We start from the raw sequence: 13401 nt of genomic DNA, 5'->3' as shown, positions 1-13401 counted from the left end.
GGAGCTCCCAGTTGGGTTGGCCTATGTTTGTCAGATCTGTGTCTCTCCTTGCCCAATTTTGCTTCTTCCCCTTTCTCTTTCACAGGCATTGCCCACAGCTCTATCTCAACATCTATTTCCTGGAGGACCTGGCCTGACACAGAAGGTCTTGGGGGGTGGTTTCTTGTGAGAAGGGGAGCCTGCAGCTGTGCTTAAAGAGCATTTTTACATAAAATTGACAAATTACCCATTGCCCATTTCAAAGTGTGGGGAAGGGCTGATAGTAATAACTATTTTTATATGACTAATTTAGACAATAGCTACATAATATCTGGCACTCAGTAAATAGCAGCTGTTACAATTATCTGACTTCTGAGTCCGAGTCGTGAGAGCCCCTCTGGGGTCTGGGGTGGTATTGGGGTGTTTTAGGACATTGTGCCTGGCACTGGGTATAAACTTCTGTAGCTTTTCCTATAACGTGTAAGGCGGGATCCCCTCTGCTCCGTGCGGAGTTTTGGAAAATCTCCCTGCGAGGGTGGACATGCGGACGATTAAGGGATATATAACCTCGAAGGTATTGAATCTGGCCTCAAAAGTGGGCTGTGAAGAGCTGCATTGCCATGGGCCCAGAAGGCGACCCCAGGGAAAGTCCTTCGAAGGTTCCTGACCTTGCCCGATATTGATTTAGGGCTCTCTGGGGAGGTGACTTAACTATGAGATAAACAGGCGGACAAATCTAACTCTCCAGTTGACAGACATGTGATGAGTAAGTGACTGATGGATAGACAGACACAAGCCAGGCTGTGAGATATCAAGACAGGCGGATGGCTATGTCAGCCAAAGGGTCAGGCATGTGACTTTGAGACGGATCGAAAGACTGACCGCAGGGCGTGAGGGCCTGGGAACCGCCCACCTGCCGGCTCCGCCGCGTGGGGGCGCCGCTGCCCCGCCCAGCGTCGCCCACTACGGGCCGGGCGCGCGCTCGCGGGCCGGCGGAGGGGGCGGGGCCGGCGCGCTCGCGCGGGCTGCTGCGGGCGGGGCGCGGCGCGGCGCGGCGCGCGTGCTCGCGCGGGCGGCCGGGGGCGGGGCGCGCGGGGGCGCGCGGGGGCGCGGGCGCGCGCGGCGGTGGTGCGTTGCGTTCCGGGCCGGGGCTCGCCGCGGAAAAGTTGCCGGGCGGAGAGGAGCGGCCCCGGGACAGGCAGCGAACGCGACGCCGAGCCGCTTCCCGGCGCCCACAGCCCCGCCATGGACGACCTCGGTGAGTGAGCAGGAGGCCGAGGGAGCAGGCAGCGAGGGGCGCGCGGCCCCGGGCCGGGCGGGCGCGAGCGAGCGAGCGGTGGGGGCTGCGGGATTCCGCCCCCGGGGCCTGAATCCCCGCTCCAGTTCCTGCGGGCCCCGGCCGGGATCCCGGGCTGGGCCTGAGTCCCGGCTCAAGCTGGTTCCGCTGCTGTCCTCAGAGCCGTCGCCCCCCTGCTCGGGGACAGCCCCACCTCTGGACCCCCGACCTCGAGGACCCACCCCCGTCTCCCAGACCATCCCCAGGGACCAGCTTGCACCTCAGGGACCCGTCGCGTCCGCTTCACGGGCGAGATCCTCACTGCTTGGACCAGACCGCCTCCCCCAGCTACGGGACCCTCACTTCACAGACCGTCCCCCAACCCCCACCTCACAGATCGACCGCCCAATTTGGGGAGCAGCTTCCTAATCTCACAGGCTGGTACCTCAATTCCAGGACCTGCTCCCACCCCCTCGAGGACTGCTCTCACTTCTCGGATAGCCCCTCTGAGCCCAGCCCTTTCATGTCACTAGGCAGATTCACAAGTTAGAGATAAACCTCTGATGACCACACCCCTACAAAGACAAGTTTCCCATGTGCCCTCTTGGCCCCCTACTTCAGGTCTGGTCACCCCATCGCCTGGGCGGGTCACTCCATTTCACTGACTGTCCTGTCCCCTCTGTGGACCAGCCCCTCCCCTTTCATGTCATAGACCAGCCTAATCCTAGAAGAGAAAGCTGGGAAGACGTGATTCTTCCCCACTCCTAGACTCTGATGAAATGCCAGGGGAATGAGGAGGGAAGTGAGGCCCAAGGTATGGCCATATTTGAGTTTGTCCTGGCTGGCAGTGTCTCCTCACCCTCCCTAGCATCAGACCCTGCTGGAAGCCACACAGGAAAGGAGGACAGGATGCCCGGAATAGAGTTTTACTGTTTTCAGTTTATCGGAGCTCCAAAACCACTCTTTTCAGTCCAGTTTTGATTTCATGTTAGGGCAGGGGAAAGTGTCTGGTGGAACCAGACACTAAACCCAAGGGGGTTGGTGCCAGGGTTCTAGGAATGGCTTGAGTGGCGTGAACCCTGGAGTGAGAGGATTCACTCCTCCCCTTCACTGCTGTAGCTGGAGGGCCTCTGAGCTGGGGAGGTGCAGAGGGGGGAAAATTTTCTTTTCTGTAGGAGCCTTGTCTTCCCTCTCTGGACTGTGGGTGGCTTGTGTGACCATTGATGCTTTCTCTGTCCTAGGCTCTGAGGAGCAGATTCATCAGACAGAACTGGCGGGCCTCCCCCAAGCACACAGGGCACTAAGTTAAGACTGGCTATTTGTAGGCACTGGATTTCCAAGAGGACAGGGAGGAGGACAGGGACTGCACTGCTTCCTGGCAGCTTCCTTTTGGGATCGGCCCCTCTGCCTCCCCACCCCGGCCCCCAAAGAGATCCTGGAGCTAGGGATGGTGTAAGGTCCTGCCTGTTTTGCAGAGTGTGATGGCTGCCAAGCATAGTTCTGCCTTTGGGTCAGGCTTGGCACCCAGTTTTCCAACACATTCAAGGTTGGCGTGGCTTCCAGGCAGGTATTTTTTTTTTTTTTTCACATAAAAATAACTAAGCTGAAAGGAGGCTGAGAGATGCTTTTAAAATCAGGATCTGAAATTCTCAAAGTTTTCTCAATGGGAACTGAGAAGCAGAGTTACAGTTTCTAAAATGCTGATATGGTTCTGGTGCTTCTACACAGTTCTGGTGCTGTTTGAAGGACCAAGAAAGTCTTTGTAGAGTTTGCAGACGAAGTCCTAAATTCCTGTCTTCTGACAGTCTTCCATTTAGGGCCAGGAAACTGAATTAGTCTCTGAAAGGAAAGAGAGTGTACTGGCAGAGGGGGACCATAGGACTTTAAATTTGCTGTTTATGGAGTACTTCCCCATACCTCGACTTGTCCTGTTCTCACAGCAGCCCTTTATAAGAGCTCCTTAGGGCCACTGCTGTCATTATTACCTACCTGCCTTTTACAAATTGAGAAAACTGAGACTAAGAGAGGTTGATTCATTTGCCCAAGGCTGCACATCCACGAAATGACAAAACCATGACTTAGAAGAAGCCCAGTCTCTGTCTCCTCCTATATCTGTAGTTCTTGGGTACCCAGAGGCTTTTCTTCCTGAGGAGGGGGCTAGCTACATGTGAAGGGGAGGGGTCGCAGCTGGGTGATAACGGCCACCTGTAACTTCTGCTGCCTTCCACCACAGGCTTCCCAGTTGTTTGGATCCTGGCTGCCCAACTTCCTTGGTCTAAGCTCCCAGGGGGCCAGCCACGCCTGGCTGACCGGAGCCTGGGGTGGGAGGAATGGGGCGTGCAGGAAGGGAGAGGAATTTGCCTGTCCGCTCAGGCCCCATCAGCTGTCTGGCTGACTGCTCAGCACCCTGCCCGTCAGCTGTTTTACTTAGTTAGGGCAGACACAAAGGCTAGGCCTCTTGTTTTTATTTTTCTCTTGAGAGTGTTCTCAGCTGTGAGCCTCGTGGTCCCTGAAACAGGAGAGAGCTTAAGGTCTGTCCTGTGGCAAGACTAGAGGGGCCAAGAGTCTCTGCTTTGACTTTGTTTTTTACCCTAAAAAAAAAAAAAAATTAGGAAACACTCCCCTCCCCATAGCTACTAGTGACAGACTTGCCATGTGCTATTTAATAAGTTACAAATTTATGGCTCTTCGGGCAGAAAAACACATACACGGCTCTTTGCTGTGTGTTCTGACTGCTTTGTGCTGTGGGGTGGCTGCTGGTGGCTTTTCTCATTACTGTTTAGATGCTGGTTTGGCCGGGAGTTCGCCCTGTTCGTGTTCTGGCCGGAGTTTCCTGGACAGAGTTCCCACAACACTGAGATGCACTCTGATTCCGTTTCCCGACCCAACTCCCTGTTCTCCCCTCATTCACGTTCCTAGTGCGCCTGGCGGGCTGGGGGGGGGGGGCTGTGACCACAGCTGCGGTCCAATAATGATCACTCCTGCTTGACGGAAGACAGGCACCCGACTCAGCGCTTTATGTGTTTCATCACTGCCATTCTGAGAGGGGGACGTTTTATCTCCGCTTTACAGTTGCAGAAACCTGAGCTCTGGGAAGTTCACTGGAGGAGCTGGGATTGGAACCCAGACTGATCCAATTCCAGATCTGGTCCATACTTAATTAGTATTACTGCTAATAAGGTTGTAAGTGATCCTCGTCTAACCTGGGAGATGAGCCCTGGGGCCTGCTGAGTAATTGTCAGTTACCATTAAAATTTCTGCCCTGGGGGCCATCCCCAGGAAATGGCCTCTACGGGCGGAGGGTGGGTCCACTTGATAGTTTTGCCTTCCTCGCTCCCTCCCCAGGGGAAGCAGCCAGCTGTTGGCAGTGCCCAGTTGCCGCTGGAATCTGGACATGTCTTCTTTCAGCTTCTCAGCAGTCTTGACCCTCTGGAAAACAGTGCCTCATTGTCCTTGGAGGGGTGTACTGGGTTGGGGGGGGGGCGCGGGAGGACAAGGGAGTTGCCTGGGGCATTCCGGGCTACTAATCCTCCCTGTTTCCGTGGAAAGTTTGGACTTCGGGCTTGCTCGTCTGTGGCGCCTCTGTGTGTTAGGCCAGGGTCAGGTACCCAGCTTCTGGGCCTGTGACAGAGGCGCTCCTGGAGTGATGTGCACTTCTACTGGGCTCTGCGTCCGTGCCAGAGATTCTCCGAGGCTCTACACTAGTGGGGGATTCAAACCTTGGCGTGTCTCCTTAGCAGGTGCCCTTTCTGCTGTGCTGTGCTGAGCCGTCTGCTGCCTGGGCAGCCACAGCTTTTTGTGGAAAGGCGTGGCCTGCTGGGGTCTGTAGCCCCACCAGGACGGGTTTGAGGTCTTCCGAGGGAACACCTCGATCTTCCTTTCTTCCGTCTTCCCCAGTGATGGCCACGCATTGGAGAGGAAGGGTGAGCCCTTAGCCAGAGGGGCCGGTAGAAGGCCAGAGTTACTGCTGAGGTGCTGAGCTGCCCGCTTTCTCAATTTAGTCATCGTACAAGGAGTGTGCTGACCTTCCAAAGCTTCCTTTGGGCCCTTACCTTGTTCCAAGGTTCAAGATGGTGAAAAACTTCCTCCTGGCTTCACTCTCATTCCAGCGCTTCCGAGGGTCGTCCCGGCCTCATTGCCTCCGTTAATAATAACGAACACGGTATCGGTAGAACACTTTTCTTTCTTCATTGTTTACCAAACTCTTTCCTGTAATATTTGCTAGGCACTTACTATGTGCAGGCACTGCTGGGCGCTTTACGCACCTTATTTCATTGAATCACATGGACCATATGAGGCCATATTATTATTACTACCCATTTTACAGATGACAAAACAGATACAGAGAGGGCGGGTCCACTAGCCCAAGTTCTGTAATTAATGAGTGGCAGGGCTGGGACTTAAACCCAGGCCTGCGATTTAAATGCAGAGTCGAGCTAGTAACCATTCTTTATTGTAGGAGTCCCCAGCTCCAGGGCCACAGACGCAGTATTGGTCTGTGGCCTGTTAGGAACCGGGCTACACAGCAGGAGGTGAGCGGCCAGTGAGTGAGGGAAGCCTCACCTGTATTCGCAGCTGCTCCTCAGCGTTAGCATCACCACCTCAGCTCCACCTCAGGTCTTCGGGCCTTAGATTCTCATGGGAGCACCGGTCCCTGGTGCCATAAAGGTTGGGGACCGCTGCTTTACACTTCAGTTCATGATGCTGGATCGGATCTCCGTTGCCTTTTGGTTTGATTGCTTTCCATCACTAGTAGGCTAAAAATCTTTTTTGCCTCCATCTCCTCCCCCACCCCCATTTTCTGTTCAGTCTCCTATATCTATCCTCTTCCTGTTCTTGGTGGCTTCTTCTCTCCCCTTTCTTCTTGCCTGGGGACTCAGGATGGGATCCCGGGCACCTGTGGCAGTGTCTCCTGCTCAGTGGAGGGCCCCACTTCTCCACCCATCGCCAGTGTGGTCACCTGTTACCCTCAAGACAGAGCCGCGAGCTGATTACTGCACCGCTGTGGAGAGCCAGGAGCAGTCCTCTGAGGTCCCTCTTCTGCCCCTTTTGGGTAGAATCAGAAGCCTCTGTGCCCGCTGCCCAGTACAAACACGCTCCTGTCTTTGTTCAGGTGTCTGTCCATGGCTGCCATTTGGAGCCATCCCACTTTGTCGATAACTTTCAAGGTAGATGATTCAGGATGTCCTGTGGGAGAGAGAGTGGGAGAGGAAGAATCAAGAGGCAGAGTTTTCCAGGAAATCTTGACAAAGCTGCTGATTAACAGGGACATCTCACTGAGGGTAGGCCCGGAACCCCCACAGCCTCCCGGACTGGCTTTGCCTTTTCGGTTGGGGTCTTGTTGGGAGTCTCACATCTGGCCTCAAGCGTCATTCACGTCCTGATGAGTCTTCCAGCTCACAAACTGATTGCCTAACCAGTGGGGCTCAGGGCTGGCCTCTCCAGGGAGGCCTTGGATGCTGGGCCGGTGGCAGGCAGAATGTGTGGTTAGCCAGGCCCGGCAGAGCCCCAGTGGCCAAATTTTCCTTAAAGACGGCCTCTTAAAGCTTATTTCTTGTGTGATTGTGGTATTGTGGTTTTATGGGAGAACAGTATTATTGCTAGGTGCGTGCTAAACTATTCAGGAGTAAAGTGTGATACCTGCAACTTAGTTTTAAATATTAAAAAAAAAAAACATAAATATGTGTGTGTGCATATATACAGCGAGATGGGGACAGCAGTGGGAAAAGAGGGTGGAAAAAAATGTAAGTTTTTTTTTTACACAAATGGCAAAATGTTAATAATTGAATCTAGGTGGAGGGTGTCCAAGTGCTCATTGAAACCGTCTTCATATGTTTAGCTATTTTCGTGGTAAAAAGTCAGAAAAAAGTTAGCAAACCTTGCTTTTCCAAAGTGGGCTTCGGCCAGTGTCTGTCTACCTGTGGTTGACTTGAGTGACTCGGGCTCCTGTGGCCTCCTGTGCCCCTGGGCGGGTGATACAAAGGCTGGGTGGGCAGAGACAGGAGCCAAGCTGGCTTGGTGTGATAGTGACTGGCAACTTCAGCCGGGGACGGGGGCATACAGCCACCATGACCCGTGCAGAAAAAAGACAAAGCCAGCCAGGGCCAGGGAGCTTCCATGGTGTGGAGGCAGCTTCTGGGGGTAATTTCAGGGTTGGGCTAGGGAGATGTTGGGCCCTGGTTGGGGTTTGGAAGAGGTCGCCTGGGTGGGATGCAGAACAAGTTTTACAAAAGACAAAGAACAGCCTCTGGGCAGCTAGAGCCTGGGGCGGGGGGTGGGGTGGAGGATGAAATGCCTTTCAGTTCACATGAGGAACCTCTTCTCTGTGGCCAAAGGAGCATCATCAGCCTGTGGCCAGCACAGGCTAGAGTGGCCCCTGGCTCCTGCTTACAGCTCAGATCTAGCTGTGGGCTCCTCAGACTTCAGGCTTCCTCTCCTGGAGTCCCCACTCCCAGGCCCCTCTTGTCTTGTTTTGTGCCGACTCAAAGCTGGGCCACTTGCGTCTCCCATCTGTTTGGGAGAAATAGCCGGATTCTGACGCCAGTGACCCCCTTGGCTTTGAGGGCCCTCATGCTCTCTAGAAACATTTCGGGCAACCAGGAGGCCGTCATCGGGGAGTGCTTCATGCAAGGATCTTCTCTGAGCCCCAACTCCTGTCTGTCAGCGTGCAAGGACACAGAGGCTGGCCACTTGACAGGGATCATGGGATCTTCCTAGTGTGGTCTCAGAGTGGTGTGTCATGGCCTTCCTCTGCCTGTTTGAAAAGCAGCGTGATGTGTGTTTTATGGGGGGAGGGGTGGTGCCGGGAGGAAGCTTTATGTAATTCTTGGCCGGGACTCAGGTAATTGTTTTAATGAAATGGAATGCAGCTTATTCAGAACTCACTTGGCAGAAACAGCCATGTTCTGTTCTGTTTTCTTGTTGGGGAGAGCAGGGCACACATTTCCAGCTGTTTCGAATAGTAGGACCCCCGGGTGAGCGGGAGCAAGGTGGCTGGAGGCCTCCGGGGAGCGCTTCACTTTAGCTCAGGGATCCTCGGGGGCGAGTCAGTTCTCCTCTGGCCCCCAGTCTGCGGGTCTTTTTGAATGAGCCGTGGAGACTGGGCCTCTTGGAACAACAGAAAAAACCCTGTTGAGAGCAGGTTGTAAAATGGTCCCCAAACCTGCCTCCCGCGTAGTTGGAGGCCAGCACACCGCAGACTCCATCCACGGCTGACTTCTCCTTTGTTTGTTCCCTCCTTACTCCACCCCCAGCATCTTTTCCAACCCCAACACCTTTTATAACGCCCTGCGCCCTCCTGCCCCAGATCTCCAGTCATCGTCATCAGTCATCGTCATCGTAGACGGCTGCGGCCTAATGTGACCTAATAGTCTCCATCCGCAGGTTTGCTTCAACCTGTTTCTCTTCTCGTTCTTTTTACCTTTCTGCCCTTTGGAGCTTCTTTTCTTTGCTCCTTATTAATTAATTAATTATTATTATTATTATTATTATTATTATATATTTTTAACACAGCTTGGGCTGTTCTTTCATGTTTTCTCTCTCGCTGGGAACTCTTCCCCCTCCCACTCTTCCCACTCCCTTTCTGAAGATCTGCTTCTTTGGCGTTTTCCCAAAGGCTTTTCGCTGGGCCGCCCGTTCCCCTCCTGGGCACCTAGGTCAACCTATCCACTTGCGTGACCTCTTTTCCCACTGTGTGTTGGCGACTCCTAAGTTTATATTTCCACCCTTGACGCGAGTCCCATTGTCCAGATTCTTCCGGCCTGTTCGCCAGCAAAGACCCAACTCATTTCCTTCCCACTCTCTCTCCTCGTGGTCTCGTCCATTGTCCGCGCTCTCTGTCACTGTCCCCTCTCTTCTCCTGGCCCGTGTGAAATCCTGGGCCCTTGTGCAACACTTTCGTTTGCATGTGCTTTGTCATTTTTTTATACGATTCTGACAACAACCCTTTGAGGCAGATGGTAGTTTTCCCCGTTTCACAGATGAGGAAGAAAAACTGAAGCTCAGGGAACGCAAGAGGAAGGAGACACACCCAGTGTCACCACGGATAATGATGTTAAGAACTTGACCCTGGGTCTCGTGGCACCCAAATCATTCTCTTTATGGTTCTTCTTACCTTTACGATTTCAGCTGCAGCCACCTTCTTGAGAAGGCTTTTCCCAGTTAAAATGCCCAACCTCTTGGCCCTCCCACTTCAGTAAGACTTCACAGATCTACGGAAATTGGGCTTCTTACCTTTTGTCCCCCCCCCCCCCCCGCCCCAGCTCTGTAAGCCCCTTGAAGACAGGAATCTTATCTGCCTTTCTAGTGTCTCTTACCATCAAGTAAGGCTCAGTTCTCTCTGTGGTCACTTAATGAATATTTGATGGTGGTTGCTGATTAAATGGGTATGAACTGCGGACGTCCACCGTGACGCCTTACTTTCAGCAAACCACTTTCTCCGCCGGAGAATCTGAGCGAGAAACCGTCCCGGTTCCAGGTGGGTGGGGAGGCCGCGTGGTGCCCTGGAGAGAACACAGGCTCCACCATCTGTCACTTCTGGGTCTGTATCAATGCTGCCACTTGCTGACTGCATGATCTCGGCAGGTCACCTTACACCCTGAGCCTCAGGCACATATCCTGAAATGCTTTAAAGTGCTCAATAAATGGTAACAATTATGATTATTATGGACTCTTGGAATAATCTACACAAGACTTTCCCCCCTCACCTCTCCACTTTGGGAACCTGCTGCCCGTGTTTGCTGTGGCCTTGGTGGCGGGTGTCTAGTGTACTTGAGCCTGGTTGGCTGTTCACCTGGGCCTGGGGAGGAATCTGATTTTGGTCGTCTCCCTGGAGAATAGGGTTTGGGACTCCTCATGGCCCTGTGGGGTCAAGAGTGTTGGTGGCTCTGCCCTGCAGGTGCAATGGCCATACCCCAGTGCTGTTGGTGTTAGCTGGGTTTTGGTTTTGAGACATTTCAATTTCCCTGAGCCTCTTTGGTGGCTTTGAAGGAGGAAGCGGCTAGGGGAAGAGGTCGCTCAGTGGCTTGCTTTATACTAATCGCTCATCTAACACTAACATTAAAGCTGCCACAGAGAGCCACGCCAGCATCCGCCTCCAGTTCAGTGCTGGCCTTCTCCCAGAATCCTCAGGTCTCCTCTGGTCAAGGCAGGCCATGAAGGCTGCTCCGTGACACTGGCGAAGCCTCACAGGATGAGTCTAGGCCAGTGAGACCCCTGGTAGCAGTAGAGAAAGAGAGAGATTGGTTATCTGGACTGTGAACTGTGGTTTTTGTCAGTCGAGTGGGCATACCCATTTGCTGGAAGCCTCCCCCAGTGATGGGCTGCCTCCCACCTGTGTACCCTTTTAGGGGCACTCAATCCATTGGGTCAACCCTGGGCCCTGTTGGGGTTTGAAGTGGCTCAGAGAGCCCCGGCCAGGCTTTTCCTCGCTCTCTGTTGCCTGGAGCATTCCTCTTCTATATGTGGAAATGGGAGTGTCCCGTGGCCTGCACTTGGCTTCCTCTGGATTTGCCATCTCCCCCGTGGGCTCCTGGCTCGGCTGGCCCTCTGGGATGGTCCCCGGGAACATCAGGTCAGGTCAGGCTGGCTCCTTGAGGTCCTTGTGAAGGATCGAATGTGGCACCTGGAACCCCACACTGTGCCTTGGAGACCCAGCCTGGCAGTCCTTCCGGCCTTGCTTGGTCACATGCTGCTCATCTGTAAAGTCCTGTGTGCCCATGAGTAGCTGTGTGGTTTCCTCACCCTTCCTTAGTAGCATCAGCCTAGCTGTGACTTTGGGACAGCTGTTAGGATGGTCAGGTGGCCTCATTTCTTCCCTCCCTCACCACCTCAGATGGCCTCTTCTGCTGTGTCCCGAACTTTCTAAGAATTCCTGCCCTTTCTCTCTCTTTGGAAGTCAGCACTTGAAGTCTTTCTGCTGCATCTGCTGAGATAGCCACACCGGAAACAAGCAGGGGTGGGAGTGGGGGGTGAGAAGAGGAGCATCACCTGGAGGGGGTTGTCATGGCTTCCTGTGGTCACTTCTGGTCATCTGCTTCCAAACATCCTGTTTGTGCCTCTAGAGCAGCGGGAACACTGACCTGGAGACAGCTGTCATCTGGCCGACCTCCACAGAGGCGTGGGGACCAGGGCTGTCATAGTTCACCTGCCCCCGGGACCCTTGGCTTGCTGGTCATTGGCTGTTGATGGTGTTGCTGATAGCAGCTTGTTTTGACATCACTGTCTTGGGCTTCTGCCCTTTCTCTTCTTCCTACTTCTACTGCTGGGGAGATTCTCCTTTGAATGTTCTGTTGGGTATGATCAGTCAAGAGTCCTTTCTCTGTGATTTAGGCTTTCTTAGCCCTACGCTTCTAGAGCTTGAAGGAGACTTACGATGTCACCTACCTCTGTGGATGGTGGGGGAGGGTCTCTGGCCATCACCTTCTTCAGTCAGCGATGCTCACTTTTTATTTGTTTCTGTATTGGGCTTCCATCAAATATTACAATTGCAAAAGGGGTTTTGTGGCTTTTGAGAAACTTAAAATAAAAATGTAAGAACGTTTGGAAATCACTTACGAGGTTCAACTGACTCGTTTTACAGATGGACGAACTGAGGCCCTCTGAGGAGAAAACACTTGGGACACTTACTGGCACAGCAGACCTGTGCTTTTAACTCTTTCTAGCCATTTTAGGGAAATATCTAGGGTCCTAGTTTTCTTCATTTATAGAACTACACATCTGCCACAGTGTAGCCTTGAGCTTTTTTTTTCCTCTAGAGACTTTTATCATGTCATTTTGTATCTGATATCATTATTTGCTTTTGTTAAAGTTTGTATGTCAAAGAAGATACATGCTTATTGTAAGAATGAAAAAAAGGTACAGAAGTGAAAGTTTTTTCTTTCTTTCCCCCCAGGGGTAACTATTATTAATAGTTTGAAGTGTATCTTTTTCAACCATTTGCTATACATTTATAAATATATAAGCATGCATACAATATACATACCCTTCATTGTTATTTTTTAATTAAGATGAAATTAGCATAACATATAGTGAACCTTTTTTTTTTTTTTTTTAAGGCGAGGCAACCCTTGGTTGACCTCACAGATTGCAAGGACCTTGTCCATTTACAATCCCTTATTTTTTATTTTATTTTATTTTATTATGCCTATAGTACCTGGTCTTCCTAGGTGGTCTCCCATCCAAGTACTAACCAGGCCCGACCCTGGTTAGCTTCTGAAATCAGATGAGATTGGGCTTATTCAGGGTGGCATGGCTGTATTCACAATTAACCATTTTTAAGTGTACAGTTCAAGTGTATTTACAATTTGTACAGGTGTTACCTCTATCTAGTTCCAGAACATTTCATCCCTAAGGAGTCCCGAAACCCATTAAGGAGTCTCTTTCCCTTACCTCCTCCCCCAGCCCTTGGCAACTGCCATTCTGCTTTCTGCACCTATAGATTTGCCTATTCTGGACATTTTATATAAATGGAATCATACAATACGTGGCCTTTTGCCATTAGCTTTTTTCACTTAGTATGATGTTTTTTGAGGTTCACCCATGTGTGTCAATACTTCATTTCTTATTAATGAACAAATAATATTTCATTGTGGGGATAGGCCACGTTCTGCTTAACCATTCATCTGTTGATGGACATTTGGGTGATTTCCACCTTTTGGCTGTTGTGAATAGTGCTGCTGTGAACATTAGTGTTCAGGTATTTATTTGAACACTTGTTTGCAATTTTTTTTTGTGTGTTTATATCTCTTCACTGTTTTAAAAGTTTATTTTTCTATATTATAAATGTTAGGACAAATTATGTTTATGTTCCTTTTAACATTTAACTTTTTTTTTTTTTTTACTAATTATCAATGTTATACATGTTCACCGTAGAAAATTAGAAAACTACATAAATATATAGAGAAGGAAGTAATAAAAACTCTTAGAGATGATTATCCAGTCGTAACCGTAATTAATATTTTAATACATTTCTATAAAACTGTTTCAGTGCATATGTGTTTACATAATTGGAATATTGCCAGCATTAATGTAATTTACTCTGTGCTAGGCACTGTTCTAAGTGCCTTACTTGCATTACCTTAATGTTTTCTCAGAACAACCCTGTGAAGCGGGTATTATAGATGCAGACACTAAGGCACAGAGAGGAT

The 13401-nt window shown here is 51.3% G+C and overlaps 1 protein-coding gene and 1 pseudogene across 2 annotated transcripts in view; one reads left to right on the top strand and one right to left on the bottom strand.

The window, feature by feature from the left end:
- Nucleotides 1–1090: 1090 nt before the first annotated feature.
- Nucleotides 1091–13401, top strand: part of PXN (paxillin) — a 42697-nt gene continuing 30386 nt past the window's right edge. For both annotated transcript variants that reach the window (XM_016127160.2, XM_016127159.2), the window contains exon 1: nt 1091–1237. In XM_016127160.2, coding sequence (XP_015982646.1) covers nt 1225–1237 — 13 coding nt within the window. In that variant the 5' untranslated portion in view covers nt 1091–1224. The remainder of the gene's footprint in view (nt 1238–13401) is intronic.
- Nucleotides 12396–12514, bottom strand: LOC118603739 (annotated as a pseudogene).

The sequence above is a fragment of the Rousettus aegyptiacus genome, unplaced genomic scaffold (assembly GCF_014176215.1).
Source record: "Rousettus aegyptiacus isolate mRouAeg1 unplaced genomic scaffold, mRouAeg1.p scaffold_m13_p_5, whole genome shotgun sequence".
Lineage (NCBI taxonomy): Eukaryota > Metazoa > Chordata > Mammalia > Chiroptera > Pteropodidae > Rousettus > Rousettus aegyptiacus.
This window is presented reverse-complemented; position numbering and strand designations above follow the sequence as displayed.